Source organism: Saccopteryx bilineata, chromosome 2 (assembly GCF_036850765.1).
Source record: "Saccopteryx bilineata isolate mSacBil1 chromosome 2, mSacBil1_pri_phased_curated, whole genome shotgun sequence".
Lineage (NCBI taxonomy): Eukaryota > Metazoa > Chordata > Mammalia > Chiroptera > Emballonuridae > Saccopteryx > Saccopteryx bilineata.
The window spans coordinates 343,230,513-343,253,721 of record NC_089491.1 but is presented as its reverse complement, the minus strand read 5'-3'; the positions used below and the strand labels follow the sequence as shown (position 1 = coordinate 343,253,721).

Here is a 23,209-nt window from a genome sequence, read left to right as displayed (position 1 = left end):
GAGACAGATCTCAGGACCAAGTGGGCTTCGTAGTGACCACTTACTGTCTCATAGTCGTACCAGATGGCGTCTGGTATGTACGCTTTCACAGAATGCGTGCCCTAGAAAAACAACATGAATGAGCAACATTACACTCCTTTGCAGTTTACACAACACTGCCCTGTGCTCCTCTGAACAATCCCGAGAGAGAGAGTGAGGATCCTCCCAGTCTATCAATAAAAATACAGATATTCTGAGAGGTCAGGCAGCTTACTCAAAACAGTTGTACCAGAAATTAAGTTTGTCTTGCTTTGAGGCACATGCACTTTCTAAGAGAAGCAGAGAAAGGTCATTCACAGAGTTGTTTGTGTCATCTGACAGGTGGGAGGAGGCTGGAACAGGCACCCAGGAGAGTCTTCTGGCAGGACCACTCGCTGGTTAGCCGGACCTGCCACGAGGCAGTGTGGCTAAAACACCAGCTCTGAGCGCCTTTGACCTAAAAACATTGGTGATCTTTCCTGTCTACAAACTGACCAGCATAATTCTGACCTCTCCTCACCCTCCCCTACACTTCCCCATCACAGCGGCCCCAAATCACACTTAGGGTGGGGACATGTGGTCCCTCACACATGGACTTCACAGTAACACCCTCTCCTACCCAGCACTCCTCTCTTCCTCCCTCCTCCTCTCCTCACCTCTTCTCTCTTCCTAACCCCAAGAGCATATCCCCTCTGGTCAAAGGGAAACACAGACAGGGCCAGCCCAAGGCATTTGAAGCCTCTGTCAATGCCCAGATGCTTAAGGACATAGGCTTTAATGTATCTTGCAAAATAGAAACTGTGCTGCTGAAGAGACAGCGGGACCAAGAATTAGTACTCTTCTCATTTCCAAACTTTCATAATCTTTCTCAAACTTATATTTGTATTTATAATTAAATGCATCTGAAGACACCCAGGCTCTGACTCATTCAAGTCCAGAGCCAGGAGGACACGTGTGATGTCCCACCCCACTGTGCAGATTATAAACACACTGGGTATAAAACAGGCGTGATGAGGAGTCCGGGCCCCCACAGGAACTGCTCGTGCACCTCCCACGTAGCGTTGTCCTGGTAGAACCTAGGAAACAGAAAAGGCAGGTGAGGCCTCCGGTATAGGACAGCCGCTTGTCACGTGGCAACAAGGTCCTCACGAACCTTGTTACGATTCACGAGCAAGGTGAGTTAGCGATCTAAAAGAGTCCCTGTGGGTCGGGAAACTCACTCGTGGACCAAGGGCCTGGCCACCGTGTCCCCCCGGCTGTGGGCGCGGAAGAAGAGGGTGTAGAGGTAAGGCAGCAGCATGTAGCGAATGTTCAGGTAGTGTCTGGAGGAGTTCAGCAGCAGGGAGTCTTCCCCAAAGGCAGCCGGATCCTGGTCCTGGAAGGAAACGGAAGAGATGCCTAAATATTTTCATCACGGGTTCCCTACGACAAAAAGCTTTCTTCGAGGCAAGTAGCTCTGTTCTCCGAGCTGAAGACATGAAGGCACTTCCAGACCTGGAAGGATCTGGTCCCGCCCCTTCACTGTACAGAACAAAACCCTGTGGGAAAGTGCACACAAGGGGCGGAGTGGGAATTTGACACGTCTTCTGACACGGGTTCATGGCAGCCTCCCACCAAAATTGGTTTATTTTCTCTACTCCCAAGACCGTGACCTCTATCTGTCCTTCAGCACACAAAATGCAAAGAAATTATGAAGCCAGTTTGTAGCAGATGCATCAAAGAGCAAAGAAAGAGCCCTGGATAAGGGTGATCTAATTGTCTTAGGACCCAGAAACATACATTTTCTGTCCGCGATGGGCACTCACTTTGTTTGTTTTCCTTGTGCGTGGAAAGATGGGCATATGGTGTTTAACCTTGTCATCCGTACTGTATTTTTATTTATTATTATTTTTTTGGTATTTTTCTGAAGTGAGAAGTGGGGAGGCAGTCAGACAGACTCCAGCATGTGCTTGACCAGGACCCACCTGGCATGCCCACCAGAGGGTGATGCTCAGCCCATCTGGGCCGTTGCTCCTATGCAACCAGAGCCATTCTAGCACCTGAGGAGGAGGCCATGGAGCCATCCTCAGTGCCCCGGCCAACTTTGCTCCAATGGAGCCTTGGCTGCAGGAGGGGAAGAGAGACAGAGAGAAAGAAGAGGGGGAAGGGTGGAGAAGCAGATGGGTGCTTCTCCTGTGTGCCCTAGCCAGGAATTGAACCCAGGACTTCTACATGCCAGGCCAACTCTCTACCACTAAGCCAACCAGCCAAGGCCCTGTACTGTATTACTAGGACTGAGTTTTAGAAAAAAATTATCTGAATTGATTCCTTTCTTTTGTTCCTGAAGTTGCCTCTGTTTCCCCTCCAAATAGAACTACTCCACAAGACCACTCTATGCCCCCAATATAAGGTTCAATTAAAACCCTGAGGCCAAACACCAGAGTAAATAACACTCCACAGTCTCTCTGGTCTCCAAATGAGGAAATACAGAGATGCACTGTCCACTGTGGTGGACACGAGACACGTGGACTGTGAAACATGTGAGATGTGCCTGACCAGGCAATGGCGCAGTGGATAGAGCATCAAACTGGGACCCAGAGGACCCAGGTTCGAAACCCCAAGGTCTCAAGCTTGAGCATGGGCTCATCTGGTTTGAGCAAGGCTCACCAGCTAGACCCAAGGTCACTTGCTTGAGCAAGGGGTCATTCAGTCTGCCATAGCACCCCCCCCCCGGTCAAGGCACATATGAGAAAGCAATCAATGAACAACTAAAGTGCCGCAATGAAGAATTTATGCTTCTCTCTCCCTTCCTGTCTGTCTGTCCTTATCTGTCCCTCTCTCTGACTCTCTGTCACAAAAACAAATAAACAAACAACACTTGAGATGTGGTTAGTAAAATTGAGGAACTAGGGCCTGACTTATGGTGGTGCAGTGGCTAGATCATCGACCTGGAATGCTGAGGTTGCCAGTTCAAAACCCTGGGTTTCCATGGTCAAGACACATATGAAAAGCAGCTACTACAAGTTCCTAGTTCTCCTTTCTCTCTCTCTCTCTCTCTTCTCTCTCTCTCTCTCTCTCTCCTAAAATCAGTAAATAAAATCTTTTAAAAAAAGATTGAAGAGGCCTGACCTGTGGTGGCGCAGTGGATAAAGTGTCAACCTGGAAATGTTGAGGTTGCCGGTTCGAAACCCTGGGCTTGCCTGGTCAAGGCACATATGGGAGTTGATGCTTCCTGCTCCTCCCCCCTTCTCTCTCTCTCTTCTTTCTAAAAAGATTGAAGAACTAAACTTATAATTATATTTGATTGTAATTAACTTAAATATAATCCTAAAAAACTGAATCACGAGAGAGATGACATCAGAGTAATGGCACAGTAGGAAGCGATACTGATAAATCTCCCAAAAACTCATCAAGATCTCCAACCAGAAACAGAAAAATCTATCCTTGGAGCCTCCAGATGTTCTGCAATACACCTGAAGGTATGGTCGAGCAAAAACATTGGCTAAATATATAATCAAACCCCAAAGAAAATAGGGAGTAAGAAATACTTCGCCTTCCTCACTAACCTAAATAGGGCTGCTTTCACTGGGAACTGAGAGTATAGAAACTGATGCAGGCAAAGGGGGTGAATAGATCCAGGCTGCGACACAAACGGCCAAACCAGGCTGTGGCACGGAGATCCAAGCCGAGGAAAAACTGTGCCTGTGGCAACCCAGGCAATACAAGCTAACACTCGTGCCAAACCCAGATAAAGAAAGACAAATGGGGCAGCCATTCGCCCCGATCTCCTGGTCAGTGCGCGCAGATAGTGGGCGAGAGATTCCGCCGAAAGCCCCGGGAGTGGGTGCCCATGTTATCCCACAGAGAGGCAGAGTCAGAGGCCTTTGTGTGGGCTGAAAAGCAGAATCTCGGGACCATCCCAGCGCCCTAGAAAAGCAGTGCACGGGGAGGAAGCGAGAGCTAATTTCAACACTGGAACTTCTCCGTGCAGGCGGAGGTCTCTCTCGGAGTGAGAGACAGCCGGCCTGATATCCTGGTCAGAGCGCGCAGATAGTGAGCGAGAGATTCCTCCAAGCACCCCGGGAGTGGGCGCCTGCCCGCCCATGTTACCGGATAGAGTGGCAAAGTCAGAGGTCTTGTGTGGGTGGAAGCCCCGCCTGATTATGCTAGCAGCTCTGACTGACTGAGCCTTACCCAGAACCCTGTGCTGAGTGGGAATAGAGTGGGGAGTTGCCAGCTTTTTGAGCCTCTTACTATCCAGGCAGAGGCAGCAGCAACCCCATAGCTGGATTACCAGGCTACTAATTGAGGAAGGAAAGACTAGGAGAGAGGCTCTGGGAACATGAACTCTCTCACTGTTGGAGCCTACAAATGCTAATGAGCCTCGACTGCCAACGAGACTGAAGCCCAATACATGACATCGCCATAGAGACTTATCAACTGCAAACCTCTACCTGAGCGTGCCACAGGGGCAGAACCTGGGGTACAGAGTCACCGACCAGGAAGAGGGAGAGAAAAGAAAAAGCAAGAAGATAACCTCTCAAAATCAAGAATAATCCACAGACTTTATAACCTATCCCATTTTATTATATTTGTTCGTTTGTTTCCCTTATCTTCATTCTTGATTTTTTTTTTCTCCTCTTCCAATTTGGTCGTTTAATTCTCTGCTGGTCTTATTCTCTCCTCTCCTTGAACTACACTACCTACAAGTGTTACATCTCCCATTATCTTTTCTTTCCTCTTCCTTTCTCTCTATGAGGGTTGCACTCCAAAACCCTTAACTCTCTCTCTCTCTCTCTCCTTTTTTTTCTTCTTTTAGTGGTTCCCTCTTTTTTTCTCTCTCTCTCTTTCTTTTCTCCCTCTATATTAGTTTCTTCCTTTCTCCTTTACATCTCCTCTCATTCAATCCTCAATAATGAACAAATGATCTTATCTGGGACTCAAACTTATGTTTCTGGCATTTTGGGTTTTTTTTACTTCACCTTTTTAACTCACTAGCAGTGATCCCAACCCGGGCTCTCCATTTTATCTAGTTTTTGTTCCACTAAATACAATAGTAAATTTTTTAATTTGTCCCCCCATTTTCCTGATTCCCTCTTATTCCTCTCATCATATCTCTTAGTCAACCAATACCTAAAAGCAAATCATTTTATTCTTGACCCAAATTTTTTCCTTATTTCCTTTTGGTAGGTCCATAACCCCTTCTTTTGCCCCTTTATTACTTCTCCCCAAATCAGGCCCTCCATTACAGGCACTGTTTGTTCTATTTAGTACAATATAATTCACAGTTCACCACAAGATTTTCTCAAGAAAGAGGGGAGAGGAGAGGAGAGGAAAAAAAGGGGGGAATAATTTTCTTTTTTTTAATTTTTAATTTTTTTAAAAAAAATTCTTTTGTATTTTTTATTTTTTAACTTTTTATTCTTTATTAAATCTCATTAATACTATCAACAAAACCACCCTCAGATGCCATTAAGGAAGAGAAAATCAAACATCATGGATACAAAAGAAAGAGAGGTAACACAGATAGATGAGGAAAATCTATAGAGAAAAAAATTAATATATTGGAAACCTTGGAGTTAAACGACAGAGAATTTAAAATAGAAATCCTAAAAATACTCAGAGATACACAAGAAAACACAGAAAACCAATTTAGGGAGCTCACAAAACAACTCAATGAACACAAAGAATATATTTCCAAGGAAATTGAAACTATAAAAACAAATCAAACAGAGATGAAAAACTCAATTCACGAGCTGAAAAATGAGGTAACAAGCTTAGCTAATAGAACAGGCCAGATAGAAGGTAGGATTAGTGAAATAGAAGACAAGCAACTTGAGGCACAACAGAGAGAAGAAGAAAGAGACTCAAAAATTAAAAAAATGAGATAGCCCTACAGGAATTATCTGACTCCATCAAAAAGAATAACATAAGAATAATAGGTATATCAGAGGGAGAAGAGAGAGAAAATGGAATGGAGAACATACTCAAACAAATAATAGATGAGAACTTCCCAAGCCAGTGGAAAGAACTAAAGCCTCAAATTCAAGAAGCAAACAGAACTCCGAGTTTTCTTAACCCCAACAAACCTATTCCAAGGTACATCATAATGAAATTGGCACAAACCAATGGCAAAGAAAAAATTCTCAAGGCAGCAGGGAAAAGAAGAATACAACATATAAAAGAAGGCCCATTAGATAATCATCAGATTTCTCAACAGAAGCTCTACAAGCTAGAAGAGAGTGGACCCCAATATTTAAAGTCCTGAAAGAGAGAAACTTTCAGCCATGAATAATATACCCATCAAAGCTATCCTTCAAATATGAAGGAGAAATAAAAACATTCACAGATACAGAAAAGATGAGGGAATTTATCATCAAAAAACCTCCACTCCAGGAATCACTAAAGGGGGTTCTCCAATCAGATACAAAGAAAAAAAAAGCCACAAGTAAAAGCTCCAAGAAAAACACAATAAAACCAAATTTAAACTGTGACAACAACAAAAAGAAAGGGGCGGGGGGAGAAGATAGAGATTAACAGTAGCAAAGGATGATGGAGTGCAAAAGTACTCACAAGACAGTGCGCTACAATGAACAGGGTAGGAACCCTTTTCATTACTTAATGGTAACCACCATTGAAAAAACCACCACAGAAGAACATGATTTAAAAAAGACAGCAACAGAGGAAAGATGTATGGAATACAACCAAATAAAAACAAAACATAGAAAAATGAAAGAGAAGAATCAAACAAGACACAAAACTAACAGAAAGCAGTCTATAAAATGGCAATAGGAAACTCACAAGTGTCAATAATTACACTCAATGTAAACAGATTAAACTCACTAATAAAAAGGCACAGAGTAGCAGAATGGATTAAAAAAGAAAATCCAACTGTATGCTGCCTACAAGAAACTCATCTAAGCAACAAGGATAAAAACAAATTCAAAGTGAAAGGCTGGAAAACAATACTCTAAGCAAATAACATCCAAAAAAAAGCAGGCGTAGCAATACTCATATCTGAAAATGCTGACTACAAGACAGCAAAAGTACTCAGAGACAAAAATGGCCATTTCATAATGGCTAAGGGGACACTGAATCAAGAAGACAGAACAATTCTTAATATATATGCACCAAACCAAGGAGCACCAAAATATATAAGACAGCTACTTATTGACCTTAAAACAAAAACTGACAAAAATACAATCATACTTGGAGACCTCAATACACCGCTGACGGCTCTAGATCGGTCATCCAAACAGAGAATCAACAAAGATATATTGGACTTAAACAAAACACTAGAGCACCTGGATATGATAGACATCTATAGGACATTTCATCCCAAAGTGACAGAGTATACATTTTTCTCCAGTGTACATGGATCATTCTCAACAATTGACCATATGTTGGGCCACAAAAACAACATCAGCAAATTCAGAAAAATCGAAGTTGTACCAAGCATATTTTCTGATCATAAAACCTTGAAACTAGAATTCAACTTCAAAAAAGAGGGAAAAAATACCACAAAAATGTGGAAACTAAACAACATACTTTAAAAAAATGAATGGGTCAAAGAAGAAATAAGTAGAAAGATCAAAAGATATATACAGACAAATGAAAATGACAATACGACATATCAGAATCTATGGGATGCAGCAAAAGCAGTGATAAGAGGGAAGCTCATATCACTTCAGTCATATATGTACAAACAAGAGAGAGCCCAAGTGAACCACTTAACTTCACACCTTAAGGAACTGGAAAAAGAAGAACAAAGACAACCCAAAACCAGCCGAAGAAAGGAGATAATAAAAATCAGAGCAGAAATAAATGAAATAGAGAACAGAAAAACTATAGAAAAAATTAATAGAACAAGGAGCTGGTTCTTTGAAAAGATCAACAAAATTGACAAACCCTTGGCAAGACTTACCAAGGAAAAAAGAGAAAGAACTCATATAAACAAAATCCAAAATGAAAGAAATCACCATGGACATTGTAGATATACAAAGAGTTATTGTAGAATACTATGAAAAGCTTTATGCCACTAAATTCAACAACCTAGAAGAAATGGATAAATTCCTAGAACAATACAACCTTCCTAGACTGAGTCAAGAAGAAGCAGAAAGCCTAAACAGACATATTAGTAGAGAAGAAATAGAAAAAACCATTAAAAACCTCCCCAAAAATAAAAGTCCAGGCCCATACGGCTATATCAGCGAATTTTATCAAACATTCAAAGAAGACTTAGTTCCTATTCTACTGAAAGTCTTCCAAAAAATTGAAGAAGCAGCAATACTTCCAAACACATCTTATGAGGCCAACATAACCCTCATACCAAAACCAGGCAAGGATGGCACACACACACAAAAAAACTACAGACCAATATCTAATATCTCTAATGAATACAGATGCTAAAATACTAAACAAAATACTAGCAAATCAAATACAACAACATATCAAAAAAATTATACATCATGATGAAGTGGGATTCATCCCAGAATCTCAAGGATGATTTAACATACATAAAACGGTTAACATAATACACCATATCAACAAAACAAAGAAAAAAACCCACATGATCTTATCAATAGACACAGAAAAGGTTTTTGATAAAATACAACACAATTTTATGTTTAAGACTCTCAACAAAATGGATATAGAAGGAAAATATCTCAACATGATAAAGGCCATATATGATAAGCCATCAGCTAACATCATATTAAATGGCACAAAACTGAAGGCTTTTCCCTTTAAATCAGGAACAAGACAGGGTTGTCCACTCTCTCCACTCTTATATAATGTGGTACTAGAGGTTCTAGCCAGAGCAATCAGACAAGACAAAGAAATAAAAGGCATCCATATCGGAAAAGAAGAAGTAAAGGTATCACTTTTTGCAGATGATATGATCCTATACATTGAAAACATTCCAAAGAATCCATAAAAAGACTACTAGAAACAATAAGCCAATACAGTAAGGTCGCAGGATACAAAATTAACATACAGAAGTCCATAGCCTTTCTATATGTCAACAATGAAACATTTGAGAATGAACTCAAAAAAATAATTCCCTTCACGATTGCAACAAAAAAAAATAAAATACCTAGCTTATATAATGAAAACTACAAACCATTGTTAAGGGAAATCAAAAAAGATATAATGAGATGGAAGAATATTCCTTGTTCTTGGTTAGGAAGAATAAATATAATCAAGATGGCCATATTACCCAAAGCAATATACAAATTTAATGCAATCCCCATCAAAATTCTAATGACATTTTTTAAAGAAATGGAACAAAAAATCATCAGATTTATATGGAACTATAAAAAAACCTGAATAGCCAAAGCAATCCTAAAGAAAAAGAATGATGGTGGGGGCATTACAATACCTGACTTCAAACTATATTATAGGGCCACAACAATCAAAACAGCATGATATTGGCAGAAAAATAGACACTCAGACCAATGGAACAGAATAGAAAGCCCAGAAATAAAACCACATATATATAGTCAAATAATTTTTGATAAAGGGGCCAACAACACATAATGGAGAAAAGAAAGCCTCTTCAACAAATGGTGCTGGGAAAACTGGAAAGCCACATGCAAAAGAATGAAACTGGACTACAGTTTGTCCCCTTGTACTAAAATTAACTCAAAATGGATCAAAGATCTAAACATATGACCTGAAACAATAAAATACATAGAAGAAGACATAGGTACTAAACTCATGGACCTGGGTTTTAAAGAGCATTTTATGAATTTGACTCCAAAAGCAAGAGAAGTGAAGGCAAAAATTAATGAATGGGACTACATCAGACTAAGAAGTTTTTGCTTAGCAAGAGAAACTGATAACAAAATAAACCAACAGCCAACTAAATGGGAAATGATATTTTCAAACAACAGCTCAGATAAGGGCCTAATATCCAAAATATACAAAGAACTCATAAAACTCAACAACAAACAAACAAATAATCCAGTAAAAAAATGGGAAGAGGACATGAACAGACACTTCTCCCAGGAAGAAATACAAATGGCCAACAGATATATGAAAAGATGCTCATCTTCTTTAGTTATTAGAGAAATGCAAATCAAAACTGCAACGAGATACCACCTCACACCTGTTAGATTAGCTATTATTAACAAGACAGGTAATAGCAAATGTTGGAGAGGCTGTGGAGAAAAGGAACCCTCATACACTGTTGGTGGGAATGTAAAGTAGTACGACCATTATGGAAGAAAGTATGGTGGTTCCTCAAAAAACTGAAAATAGAACTACCTATGACCCAGCAATCCCTCTACTGGGTATATACCCCCAAAACTCAGAAACATTGATATGTAAAGACACATGCAGCCCCATGTTCATTGCAGCATTGTTCACAGTGGCCAGGACATGGAAACAACCAAAAAGCCCGTCAATAGATGACTGGATAAAGAAGATGTGGCACATATACACTATGGAATACTACTCAGCCATAAGAAATGATGACATCGGATCATTTACAGCAAAATGGTGGGATCTTGATAACATTATACGAAGTGAAATAAGTAAATCAGAAAAAAACAGGAACTGCATTATTCCATACGTAGGTGGGATATAAAAGCGAGACTAAGAGACATTGATAAGAATGTGGTGGTTACGGGGGGTGGGGGGAGAGGGAGAGGGAAAGGGGGAGGGGGAGGGGCACAAAGAAAACTAGATAGAAGGTGACAGAGGACAATCTGACTTTGGGTGATGGGTATGCAACATAATTGAATGACAAGATAACCTGGACATGTTTTCTTTGAATATATGTACCCTGATTTATTGATGTCACCCCATTAAAAAAATAAAATAAAATGAAAAAAAACTGAATCACTGTAAATATTGTTTTAATTACACATAACTTGATTGTTTCAGTAGGACTACATTTCACTCCAACTACTGAATGGTTAGCATCTAAACTGAAATGTATTGCAAGTGCAAAATGCACTGAATTTTGAAGACGTTGCAGAAAGAAAAGAAGGTGAAATGGCTCATTATTAATATTGTGTACAAAATGTGGGCGATACGATGTTCAGGGTAGGTTGAGTTATATAACGTAGATTAAAAATAACGGCACCTGTGTCTTTGTACTCATTAAAGTTATATCTAAACTATCATTCTGGGGTCGGCAGCAGTTGGGAGGAAAGGAAACAAGCCCAGTCACCTGGCAGCCAAAGTGACCTGAGTTCTTATCGACATAAGTCCTTCCAGGACCCCTCTTCAGGAAGAACACTGCCTTTCCTGCTCCCAGACACCTGCTTAGAATTCAGAAACAGTTCATTTCCCTCTAGATCACAAATGGCTGGGAAATCCCCAAGGTAAAATACTTTGAAGACCTGACTACACATCTTTCCCACGTTAGAGACATGTCATGGGACAAAGTCACGAACTGGATTGGAAAGGAAGATGAATAAGTCACTCTACTGAGCCCAGTGAAAGCCAAACCACTCAATGGAAAACACTGCAGTTGCAAATTTCTCAAATAAAAGAAAGGGCATCCCACCCAACTCACTCCTGACATCACCACAAACATCTCATGAGTCCCTTGGAACCCATTTCTACTATATACTTGTGCATCAAAAATATGATTTTGGTTAGAAGAGGAGAAAAGTGGGATATGTCATGAGAAGCAGTGGGCAGTGGTCTCCCAAACTGTTCATAGAAAGAAGAATGTTGTCACAAGGTGAAAAATAAAATTTCACATCACTGACCTGCTCCTCCCTAAATCTTTTCCCCTTGCTCCTCCATATCTACGAGTGGCTTCCCTTGGATTACTTGAAGTGAAATATCCAATCGTCCCATCTTATATATGGTGGTAACAGAAGTGATAGCAACACCATAGAAACCTTAACAACTCTTCTAACCAATGTTTGCTGGTGAGTTTCCAACACTAAAACCATTCAACAGAGTATCTTTATTATATGCGGCTTAAGTGTCTGTTTGTCGCCGATAGCTTATTGGTTGCTTGCGTAACTGTACTAGCCAATGGGGTGAAGTTGCCATGGCTGAACGCAAATTGAGCCTGTCAGGGGGAAGGTGAACATTTGTTTGCATTGGCAATCATCTGCTTTTGAAACAATTTAAGGCTGAACGCAAATTGAGCCTGTCAGGGGGAAGGTGAACATTTGTTTGCATTGGCAATCATCTGTTTTACATAAAAACTACATCTTAACGTAATTTCTTTTAAGAATGCCTCCTAGAAAATACAGCACTGAAGAGGAAAGAAAAGGAGCTAAAGCTACACAAAAACGGCTTTCTCAACAAAAAGAAACCACTGAGCAGAGAAAGACAAGGCTTGCTTCAGTCGCAGAGCAAATGCGTCTTTCTCGGCAAAATGAGACTGATGAGCATAGAGAAACAAGGCTTGCCTCAGATGCAAGACAAAAAAGCCTGTCTCGACACAATGAGTCCCTTGAACAAAGGCAGGAGAGAAATGCAAAAAAAAATGACTGAGTAATGCTGACCGAAACGCAAAAAGGATTAAAACAGTTTCAAACGGAGAAACTTTAATTTTTGAGCATTCCTCTGGTGACATGAATATTAAATGTGAACACTGTCAGTCCTTAAACTTCAAGTTAGAAACTAATCAATTTGACTGTGGCAAGAAAGGATTTTCTCAATGTTGCAAGTACGGAAACATTGTAGTTCCACTAAATGACACCAGAAGGGGTCTTTGCAATGGTACAAGACTAGAGGTTCTCCAATTGAAAAATAATGTCATAATAACTAAGTCTTTGGCTCTTCTAAAGGTGAAATACATGTCATTCCAAGAATTGATTTGGCTCCATCTCAAACAGGGTTGCCGTTTCAATTGAGACGTAGACAATTTCCTGTAAAACTTGCCTTTGCTACGACCATCAATAAGTCTCAGGGCCAAACGCTTAAGCGTGTTGGCATTTTTTTATCTGAGCCTGCATTTGGACATGGTCAACTTTATGTTGCCTGTTCAAGAGTTTGTGAAAGAACGGACATAAAATTAAAAATAATTGATGGTCCTCTGCAAGGCGAGCTTAAAAATGATGAAAAGATCTACACAAGAAATGTTGTGTACAAAGAGATCTTTGACATGTGAATTAACATTTTATTATTTAAATCACCTTTATTTATTGAGCTAGCGGTGGCTCTTAAGAAATATACCGCCAGTGGTTTCCTTCATTGCACTCTACTTTAAGCAATTAAGCAAGTAGAAGGGGAAACCCCGTGGGGCAGTAAGCAAAGGGGCGTCCTCCCCACCTGCCCTGGGTAATTCAGTTTGAATTAGCAGACACCTTTACAAAAATCATTTTAATTACAATTTATAATATCTAGAACAGTGGTCATTTCGTATGACCACCGGGCTTTCTAGTATATATATATACATACTCTATCCCACACACCATCACCCCAATACCCTGCGTTTTAGGTCTATCACCCCAAATGTAACTATTCTGCTCCTGCTCTTAGAGGCCAACCTGGAGGTTCTTCAACTCCTCTTTGGGAACAGTTAGATTAGAGAACCCTAAGAATTGTCTGTCACTTCTCCTGGGGGTCTTACCTTGAACCCGGGCCCGTTGTGATTCCTCGATAGTGGATAAAAGGCTCCAAGCTGCATCCATCTTCTGCAGAGCTCCTCTGTGACGTCACCTTTGTAACCACAGATATTGGCACCTACCTGGGGAACAAGCACACACACAAGCACCGTGCCCTGTGAGAGAGGGGAAAGCGCCGACTGCACACCCACGTGATAAGGGGAAAGAGGACCTCTCATTCCTATCACTCCCTGCTTCCTGGGGGCCCAGGCTGCCAGGGCAGCCCTCCAGCCATGTGAGATAAGAGAGCAGGTGTGCAGTCACTGACGGACCAACCGAGAATCAGTTCCCGATTTCTCACTTTGCTTCTCATCAGTGCTCTGTGGATGGAATTTTTCTGTGATACAAATACATTTTTACTCACGGGATTTTCTCGCTAACTTCAGAGATGCCATGGACGACAATGCAGGGGTAATGCTACCATCCTATCTTCAGAAAGCAGCTGACACCACACAGAAAAATTGTTTTTTCTTTCCCAATACATATCTCAGTAAGACATAGGCCACTTGGTGTTCAGAGACCTCAAAGAGTGGTAATGGGAAGAGTGTCAAAGGGCAAAGGGTGAAGGCTCCTTGGCTGACCATGAAACTCACCATGGGGATGCCAAACAGGTTGAACTCCAGGATGCTAGGGATGGACCACCGAAGGTCATCCCATGTGGCTGCATTGTCCCCCAACCAGTGAGCAGCAAACTTGCCAGACCCGGCAAAAGTAGAACGGGATAAGATGAAGTTCCTCTTCTTGGGGAAGATGTTCTTCAAGGCCCTGAAAACAAACGTAGCCCATTGAATGTGAAGGGAGCGGCGAGTGTCCAGGATTTACCTATAACCAGAGGTAGCTATGGGCTTCCCAAGCAAACTGAGAAGAAACCTCAGGGTATCAGGAAGGTGAGCAAACTAGATTAGCATTCTTAAGTGCTTCTTTCTCACTTCTAGACAAGGTTTCAGACCTCATATAGGACAGTACATACCTCTACAGTCCCCCTAAGAAATTTCTCTAGGCTCCTGTTGATTATATTTGCTCATCCAGGACCTGGTTGTGATCTAGCCCTTTTGGTTGACAATACATGGGAACCATGGGGTCTTGACCCCATCTTCTCCTTCCAGAAAAAAATTTCCCAATGTCCCTTGTCTCCGTGCCTTGCTTCCCATTCACCACCCTGCTTAGCACAGCACCAGCTCAGGTCGGAACCCTGCACCCACTGCTTGCCAAAGAGGAGACTTTGTACACAATCTGGGCTCAAGGAACCTGGCTTCCCTTGAAGCTTCAGAACTTATTATTAGCAATTCCCAATGTTAGGAAACTCTAATCTATACAAACTAATCATAATTGAAATGAGTAAGTCTCAAAAGATGGCCCATGACACTCTTACTGAAGTTAAAAGCAACTAAAACATAAAATTTTTCATTGTATGAATTATAAAATAATACAAATCAAATAAAACTATACAAAAAGTAAAACAAAGGAATTAAGGACAGGAATTCAGGAAGGACGGGGGGCATATGGCTGTGAGATAATACACAGTAAGATGCAGGCTATTTTCCTAGCTTTTATTCAAAACACTATTTTGCATAGGCCTCTCCCTGCTCTCTCCTCTCTTATACAATCCATACCTTCCTTTAGTGTTTTAAAACTGAACAATGATACAACTATCGGATGGTGATACCTGAGCCACTACTGAGTCTAGCTCTTGGCAGGCAAGCTCCTTAATCTTTCCTTCCAACCCACCGTCTGAGACCCACATGCCCCCAGGGACTGGGCAGTTCCTCACAGACTCCCACACAGTCGCCAACCTTCCCCACTTCCTAAGGCTGTTGTGGGGCATCTAGAAATGCAGAACACCTTAGCATGAAAACAAGAAGAAAATTCTGAACTAGGAGATGGGTTTAAGAGAATGAAGTACCCCCATTCTGATGATTTAACGACTGAAAGATCAGGGCAGAATGGAAGAGACTCACTCTCCAACACCCACCCTCACTTCTCCTTCGGTATGGACTAGCGACCCTACCTGTATTACCGCCAGCGGGAGGGTTTACAGCACCCTGCCAACCTTGGTCATGAAAGAAACACCTGCCAGTTATATTGAATACAAAGTAAAACTGAAACGGGAATGAGGTTATCTGAGTTCCGTGTTGATTTAGAGTGAAGCCATTATGGTCACACTGATTAGATAACAGCCTATTTATTTTTTTCACAGCTCAGAGGAGGAAATGTACTCAGATATCCCCAAGTCCCTTGGCCTATTTGCAGTCAGGTCTTGATCTCAGAATGACAGGGTCTGGTTTCTTTCTGCCTTCAGGCTTTCAAAGGAAAGTGAACTGCATTCTCTCGGTAGACTGACCAGGAACCACTGTCCCCAAACTCTACTTACAGCTAACATCGAGCCAAACATTCACCAGATCTATAACTTCAGTTCTCCTGATGCCAGATCCCACTGGATGAACATCATATCTGTATTTTAACCAATGCTGCCTGATGCCCAAAGGCCAAATTCTGTTTATCTCCACTGTATTCTGGGAACTTAGACCTTTTAACCATGAACGATAGCTATTAGAACATATTGACCCAGTCCACCACGGGGGTACAGCACCTTGATCATGTGGAGACTCTGGCAACAAAGCAATTTGGAACTCTCCTTCCTTCCCCCTGCCTTCCCTTTCTCTTTCTCACCTGGCCATTAGCCACTCTACCCCCACCTTCCACGCTTCGATAGACGCATCCACGAGTCAGAATAGACCAGAACAAGAAGGCATGTGGGAAACACCAACCCGAGACTCTCACTGCAGAGATGTGGGAACTGTCTCACCCACCTCGCTGACGCCCCAGGAAAGGTTGAATGAAAGGCAAAGAGGTCAGAAAAGGGGAGACGACAAAATCAGAAATGTGTGTCCCTCTTCTTGCAGCTTTCATTTCTCAAAATAAAATCTTTTGCATTTGCTGGACAAGGACACAGTCTCACCATAATATTACATCATGAGGACAGAGCGGTGCAGGAAAACAAAACAGACCCCGTGATGGCTCTCATTCATCGGGTCCCATTGGGGCCTGTTCAGCTCTTCTTTCTTGTCTCAGGCTAGGTCAGGGGTCGGGAACCTTTTTGGCTGAGAGAGCCATGAACGCCACATATTTTAAAATGTAATTCCATGAGAGCCATACAATGACCCGTGTACGTTACACATTATCCAATAAAAATTTAGTGTTGTCTTGGAGGACAGCTGTGATTGGCTCCAGCCACCCGCAACCATGAACATGAGCAGTAGGAAATGAATGGATTTTAATACATGAGAATGTTTTATATTTTTAACGTTATTATTTTTTTATTAAAGATTTGTCTGCGAGCCAGATGCAGCCATCAAAAGAGCCACATCTGGCTCATGAGCCATAGGTTCCCAACCCCTGGGTTGGGTGTTTTATTCAACAACTGTGCTTTTAGTACACACACGATCCCTCAGGCCAGGGTGCATGGGTGACTGAGCCCACAAGGAACTGACAGTCCAGCAAGGAAAAAAGGGGGAATACCTAACAATTATAGTATGAGGTGTCTGGATACCAGGTATAGTATAATATGAACAAAGGTAGCACACAGTGAAGGGGTTGGGGGAGAACAGTCTTTTCCTAGGACGGTTGGAAAGGTTTCCAGAATGAACATCTGAGGTGAAGTTTTAAAGATAAGTGTATGTTTGCAAAATGGGCAGGACAGGGCAGGACATCCTGGGCAGAGAGAGCAACACGTGCAACCATGTGGAAGAATTAGATGGCATTTCAATTCAGGAGAAATACACAGTTCTGTTTGACCAGAGCGTAAAATATACAAGTAGCAAAGATGAAAGAAAAGTACTAAGGAAGTGTTACCCACGTGATGAAGAACCTTACAGGTTTGGGAGGGTACCTGGGCTTTATTGTCTAGGCGAAACCAAGCCAAAGATCATTTTTTTTCCCCCACTGGGGAGAGAAACGAGCAGACGTGAGATTCAGAAAAATCATGTCAACAGCAGTAGGTGAAGAGCACTGCTTTCAAAGCTTGAGCATCCGCTCAATCCCCCTGGGGATCCCGTGAAAACCCAGAATGCTCCAGTGCTAATATGCCTCCAAGCGATGCCGATGTTGCTGTGCTTGGACCACACTCTGGATAGCAAGGGTAGGAGACAGATGAGTGGGACACAAAGCTACAGGCAGGGAAGGGAGGCTAGCGGTCATGGGACTGGTGTAAGCTTTACGTGAACGATGATGATGACTTCCATTAAATGTGTCAGTGGGGAAAAAAGGGAGATGGGTATAAAAGTGTTTTAGGAACAAAAGGATTGAAGACTGATTGTAAGAGAGGGTGAGATGGGAAGAAATAACTCAAGGATGATGCCAAGTTTATCAGTTGGCAGTCTAGGAAAATGGGGTGGTGTTGCTACCAACCGAGACAGGGAATTTAACGGTCCCAACACTGATTAGCCAGACTGTGGAGGCTGGGCAGAAACAGGTAACAGAGTCAGGTGAATGGCACTGGAGGTGCTGGAAGACGTCCAAGTAAAAAAGATCAGGAGGTAGTTTTGGATATCTGGATCTGAAAATCAGGGAGCGATCTAAGCTATAGAGGTCCAGAATTATAGATTTTGAAATTATCAGGATACAGTACAGTAAAAACCGAGCAGGAATAGAGTATGATGGTGTGGCAGAGAGTGAAGAAAGAAGTCTAGGGATCAACCCCAAAGAGTCATCAATAGTGAGAGAGTAGATTAGAAAGATTCAGAGGTCAGGAAGGAACAGAGGTCGGGAAGGGACATCTGGAAAGAGAGCAGGTGAGACAAGTCAGAGTGATGTCTCAGCACCAAAGGAACTGACTTTCAGAGAAGTGGTCAGTGATGTCGGTTGCTGTAGAAAAGTCAAGTAGAAGGACTGGGAAAAGTTCCAGAAGGGTATCAACGTCTCCCTCCCTCTGGTCCGCCACCATGGAGTTCTAGAAACACCAAAAGAAATAAGCAGAGGGAAACCTAAGACCTTCTTTCCCAAGCCACTGGCCAGTCCCCAACAAATCCTCAAATACTTGAGTTTTGCCATCTGTTTTGTAAATGTAAATGAAAATCTCCTTAAGCTTAGCCCCAAGTTTCTTGCTGTCTTGGACACAATGCTTGTGTTTTACCGCCTTCCAAAGAAGGAACTTGGTGGGGGCAGGGGAGTTTGCAGGGAGCTATTCCCCAATTTACAAAGTCATCAGCAAACAATTCATGTGACAAGGTATGAAAAGGAAGCATCTGTCCCTCTGTTAGGTTTTCACGCCGAGTGGTGGTGACGGTGGTGGTGGTAACAGTGTGTGTGTCTTGGGGCAGAGGGAGAATTTTGAGGGTGACCTGGGGGGTAGTGGGGTGGGAAGCCAGGAAGGTATGGTATAACATTGCTGTATAAATACAGGACAGTCAGGTAAACTTGAATTTCATATAAACAATGAATTATTTTTAGTATATAGACATGTCCACAGCAAACTGAACTAGGTGTCCTGTATTTTTATTTGCTAAGTCAGACAACCCTAGTGTGGTAACCCTAGCACATTCAGTCACAGAACCCAAGCCAGGGCTGATTTCCAACTGAGGGTTCTAACTAACTTGCATATTGTTTCCAACTAGTATCAAGTCCTCAGGAAAAAGCCAATCAGAAACAATCCTGTGCAGAAACCAAGAGATTATCTGAAAAGACCTCTTCAGTGGCCTGCAAGATCTGAGCTTCTAGAGCCCTATAACTACAAAATATATATATTTGAAAAAGATACTTAGAGATGACAAGAGACACCCTCCATCTCCCAGCGCCACAGATCTGGCATTAGGAAGGTAATTAAGTGCTTACGAGTTTGTGGCTTTTGCCATGAGGTAGCCGTACAAGCTGTGCATGTTATAGTGAAGGTCCTTGCTGAACTCTGTGTCCATGCAGAGGGTCCCTGCAAACAGCACGGGGTCCGGGACTCCTGCGGGGAAATACCCATTGTGAACCGACAACGAACTCGAGCACAATCACCACAGAGTCATTTGGTCCCTGTACCTTCCCCACCCAATCTCCACCTGGCAAAACCCTTTCCAGATTTTAAATCCTATCCTAAATGCCACTTCCTACCTGGGGTCTACAGGAAACCCCTCGCTGAGATAAATCATTACAACTAATTTGCATTCCCTTGAGCTCACAAAGAATGGTGCTGAGTGGAGGCCACCAAGGAACAAGCCCAGAGCAATGTGAAGTTGATCTGAGATAAAACATAAATAAAGCACACACATATAACTATATATATTTAATCAAGGAGACTTGAGTGTACAAAGAACAGATATGAGAGCAGAGAAAAGGGAATATATTCACTCTACTATTACCTGCATTCACACCGCAGTTATACTTTAAAAAGAAAAATGAGGTATGACATTGGAGTGGTTTCAGGAATAAGAACTTAGGTCCTGCCTTTAGATATCAGCATTCTGAGTGAATTTTCCCTTTCTCACACCTAAAATGCTCAACGTGTTCCATCTTGTGGCCTACACTCTCCTCCTGCTCCTTGGGGACCAGCCCTGTCATCCTCCGTGAAGCCTTGCCTGTTCACAGGGCCTCGGTCTGAGGCACGATCTCAGAATCTCAGAAAGTGGTGGAACCAGGAAAGACCAAGCTTGCATTTTCCCCACCCGCCCAACAGAACCAGGGTTTGGAGTGAAGAACTGTGTATAATTATGAAAGAAAGAGACAATTATGTTTCTGGCATGGCTCAGTTTGTGGCCTGAGATTCACAGCCACACTAAGATTTCCCCATGGGCAAAGGTAATATGTCTCAATCTTTTTCATGCTAATGTACAATACATGTTCCGATCTATGTAAATAGACAAAATACTGGGAGGCAGGGAGTGAGGTACTTGTCACAAGCTTACAGGTAATGAGATTACAGTTTGTGTAGGAAAAAAATACCCCACATCTTAGTTTTGGCTAAGTAGAAAAGTAAGAGATTAAAAAGGAAACATGATTAACTGATGCACAGGGAAAAAATGGGGGGAACACAGAATGAGCAGAGGAAGAACAAAGGATAAGTGGGGGAAAGAGACAGATTTTGCAAGAAGTTAAATGGTCTGAAGTCACAGTTCCTCCTAAAATGTTCTCCACTCCTTTAGTGACCTAATGGGGAAAAGAAACAGCTAAACCTTGGTCCAAGGGTGCAAGTAAAGTGGAGAAACAACCAGAAGAAACAGGCTGAAGACTGGCCACATGCTCACCAATCCTGTGCCTTCTTCGTGGGAGCCTGAGACTGTATTTTATATTTTTGCCTGAAGTTTAGCAGAGACTACGTGATGGGATTATGGCCAAAGAAATGTAAGCAAGTTGAATACACCCTACTTCCAGCCCTGTCCATAAAATTCCCACTACCTTTATCTTTCTTTTTGACCTAGGGTGCTGGAAATGGAGTGCTCCGAGACAGGGGAACCAGGCAATGGAAGTAACTGTATTCCTGAATCACCACCTGGATGAGAGCTACACATCGTCCACCAGAGTATTATATAAGCAAAAAATAAACTGCACTGTGTACTCCATTGAGATGTTAGGGTCCATTTGTTTCCACAAATACTATACTGTTTCACAAACACACACACATACACACTGACACACACACTCTTTCAAAATCAGGGACTAGAAAACTGACTTTGACTAGAAATGGGAATCAAAAATAGTAAGGACTAACAGGAACCAATGACGCTGTTGAGAATGAGCTAAACACACACGCGCACACACGCAGACACACACACATTGCAGATTTACTCCAATAGAAGGTAGTTTGTACTTCCAGTATTCTAATAGTCTCATAAAGTTTAAACTTGAACCACATGTGTAAGGGGGTTAGACAAAGTGAACAGGAAGGGAGAGAATGTAGAACTCAAGACCAGGAAATATGAGTTTCACCACATGCTTGCCCTTGAATGATTGCAGCAAAAAGGTAATCGGGGACCAAACAATACAGCAAGGTCTCCAGGACAGGAGAGGTAAGGGAGTATGTGGGGAGTGGGGGAAACTCCTTAAACTGAGAAGTAAGATTGCTCCTGGCCACACTGAGTCCCACTGAGTTTATTTTCAACGTCTTATGTGTACATCCTTGAGAACAGGTGAAAACTTACGAGGAGTGAAAGGAGGATAGTTCCATCTGGTGTCTTCACACTTATGGTCACCATCCTGGCGGATAGACAGTTCATCCATTTCCTTCAGCGGCACAAAATACACACCGTGGAAAATGTTACGTATATACAATTAGTTTTTGAATATTGACTGAACTAGAAGCTGGATAGCTAGGGTCTCATTGATTTGGGGGTCTTAAGTAATCTTCCTAAATTTTCTTGACCTTTCTTTCATCTTTTGGATTACATTGTCTCTAAGGTACCTTCTGACTCTAAATGATATCAGGTACACTCAACCTTTTATATGTTGATTTTAATCAGTTAATTAAGAAAAACTATGTCAAAGGCTAACTCTTCCCTTTAATTTGTGATTTTATTGTTGCTGATATTGTTTCAGTATTGTTTTAAAGAATGTAAGATAGGGTAATAGTCTATTTTATAATTTTTCTTGTCTTTTATTCCTCTCAGTGGGGGGCAAAAGGAAAATACAATTGAGATTAAATCTATCTATAAGAGATTAAAAATAGGTGATGCATAATCTTGCTAATAAACAGAGATGATTTTTCACATTTCAAAGTAATTTCCTCACCTGCTATGCTCTGAAAAATAAAAGGGGCCCTAATAATAAAATAGAAGTTGGCTCTACCACTGAGCCAACCAGCCAGGGCTAAAATAGTATGTTTACGTGAAAAGACAGTTAATGGAAGAAAAAGCCAAACTCTGAGAAAGCAAAAGACTTTCTCAAAAAGAAATAGCCAGCTGGGTGCAGACTGAGGATTAAAATTCAGGGTTTGGGGGCATCTAATTTATCGCATAAGAGCTCAGCATTAAGTAAAAGGATTTTCAAAAACACTGTGGTGAGCCAACTATTTTATTACAGATTGGCATTAAAATTCCTCTCAAAATTTGAAATAGCCATCCCCAAAAGTAGTTTGATCCTGCAATAATGACTTACGATCCACACGCCGTCAAACTCGAGAGTCTTGTGGAATTCTTTGAATTCATCCGTCCACCACTGGGTACACTCGGGATTAGTAAAATCGGGAAAGACTGTGTTTCCAGGATACCCCTAAGGAACAAAGAGGCCATGATGGCTTGTTTAGCGTCTCACTCGTGCTGTTATTGTTGGCTGCTGTCTCTTCTACCAGAAGCCCCATGTTGCCTATCATTTTAGCTTCCAAACTTGTGACTCTTCTCCCAGAACAAAATGTTAAGATAGATGCAAGGGACCGAAGGAAAAAAATAAATAAAAGGGGAAAAACATCTTATTGTGTAGATGAGAAGCCACCAAATGTCTTTTTTCTATAATAAAAAAAAGTAAAATTTTATTATGCCAGGCCAATTGAGAGAACTGTTTAAAATACTGGAACGTCTAACTAACTAGATATTTTACAAGAAAATGATTGAGTTTATTTAATGTGATGTTAATTGAATGTCATCTAAAATCTGCTTTGAATTATGCTGTTTATAAATAATACATTGGTTTGGGGTATATAAACAATCTTTTTTTTTTAATGG

At 41.7% G+C, this 23,209-nt stretch overlaps 1 protein-coding gene across 2 annotated transcripts in view; it reads right to left on the bottom strand.

The window, feature by feature from the left end:
• LOC136326478 (probable maltase-glucoamylase 2) overlaps positions 1–23,209 on the bottom strand; it is a 56,473-nt gene that overhangs the window by 10,331 nt on the left and 22,933 nt on the right. For both annotated transcript variants that reach the window (XM_066262477.1, XM_066262476.1), the window contains exons 13-20: positions 22,647–22,760; positions 21,695–21,776; positions 19,407–19,524; positions 14,171–14,342; positions 13,544–13,660; positions 1,239–1,393; positions 1,010–1,094; positions 45–101 (exon numbers count right to left, since the gene is read on the bottom strand). In XM_066262477.1, the coding sequence (XP_066118574.1) occupies positions 45–101; positions 1,010–1,094; positions 1,239–1,393; positions 13,544–13,660; positions 14,171–14,342; positions 19,407–19,524; positions 21,695–21,776; positions 22,647–22,760 (900 nt within the window). The remainder of the gene's footprint in view (positions 1–44; positions 102–1,009; positions 1,095–1,238; positions 1,394–13,543; positions 13,661–14,170; positions 14,343–19,406; positions 19,525–21,694; positions 21,777–22,646; positions 22,761–23,209) is intronic.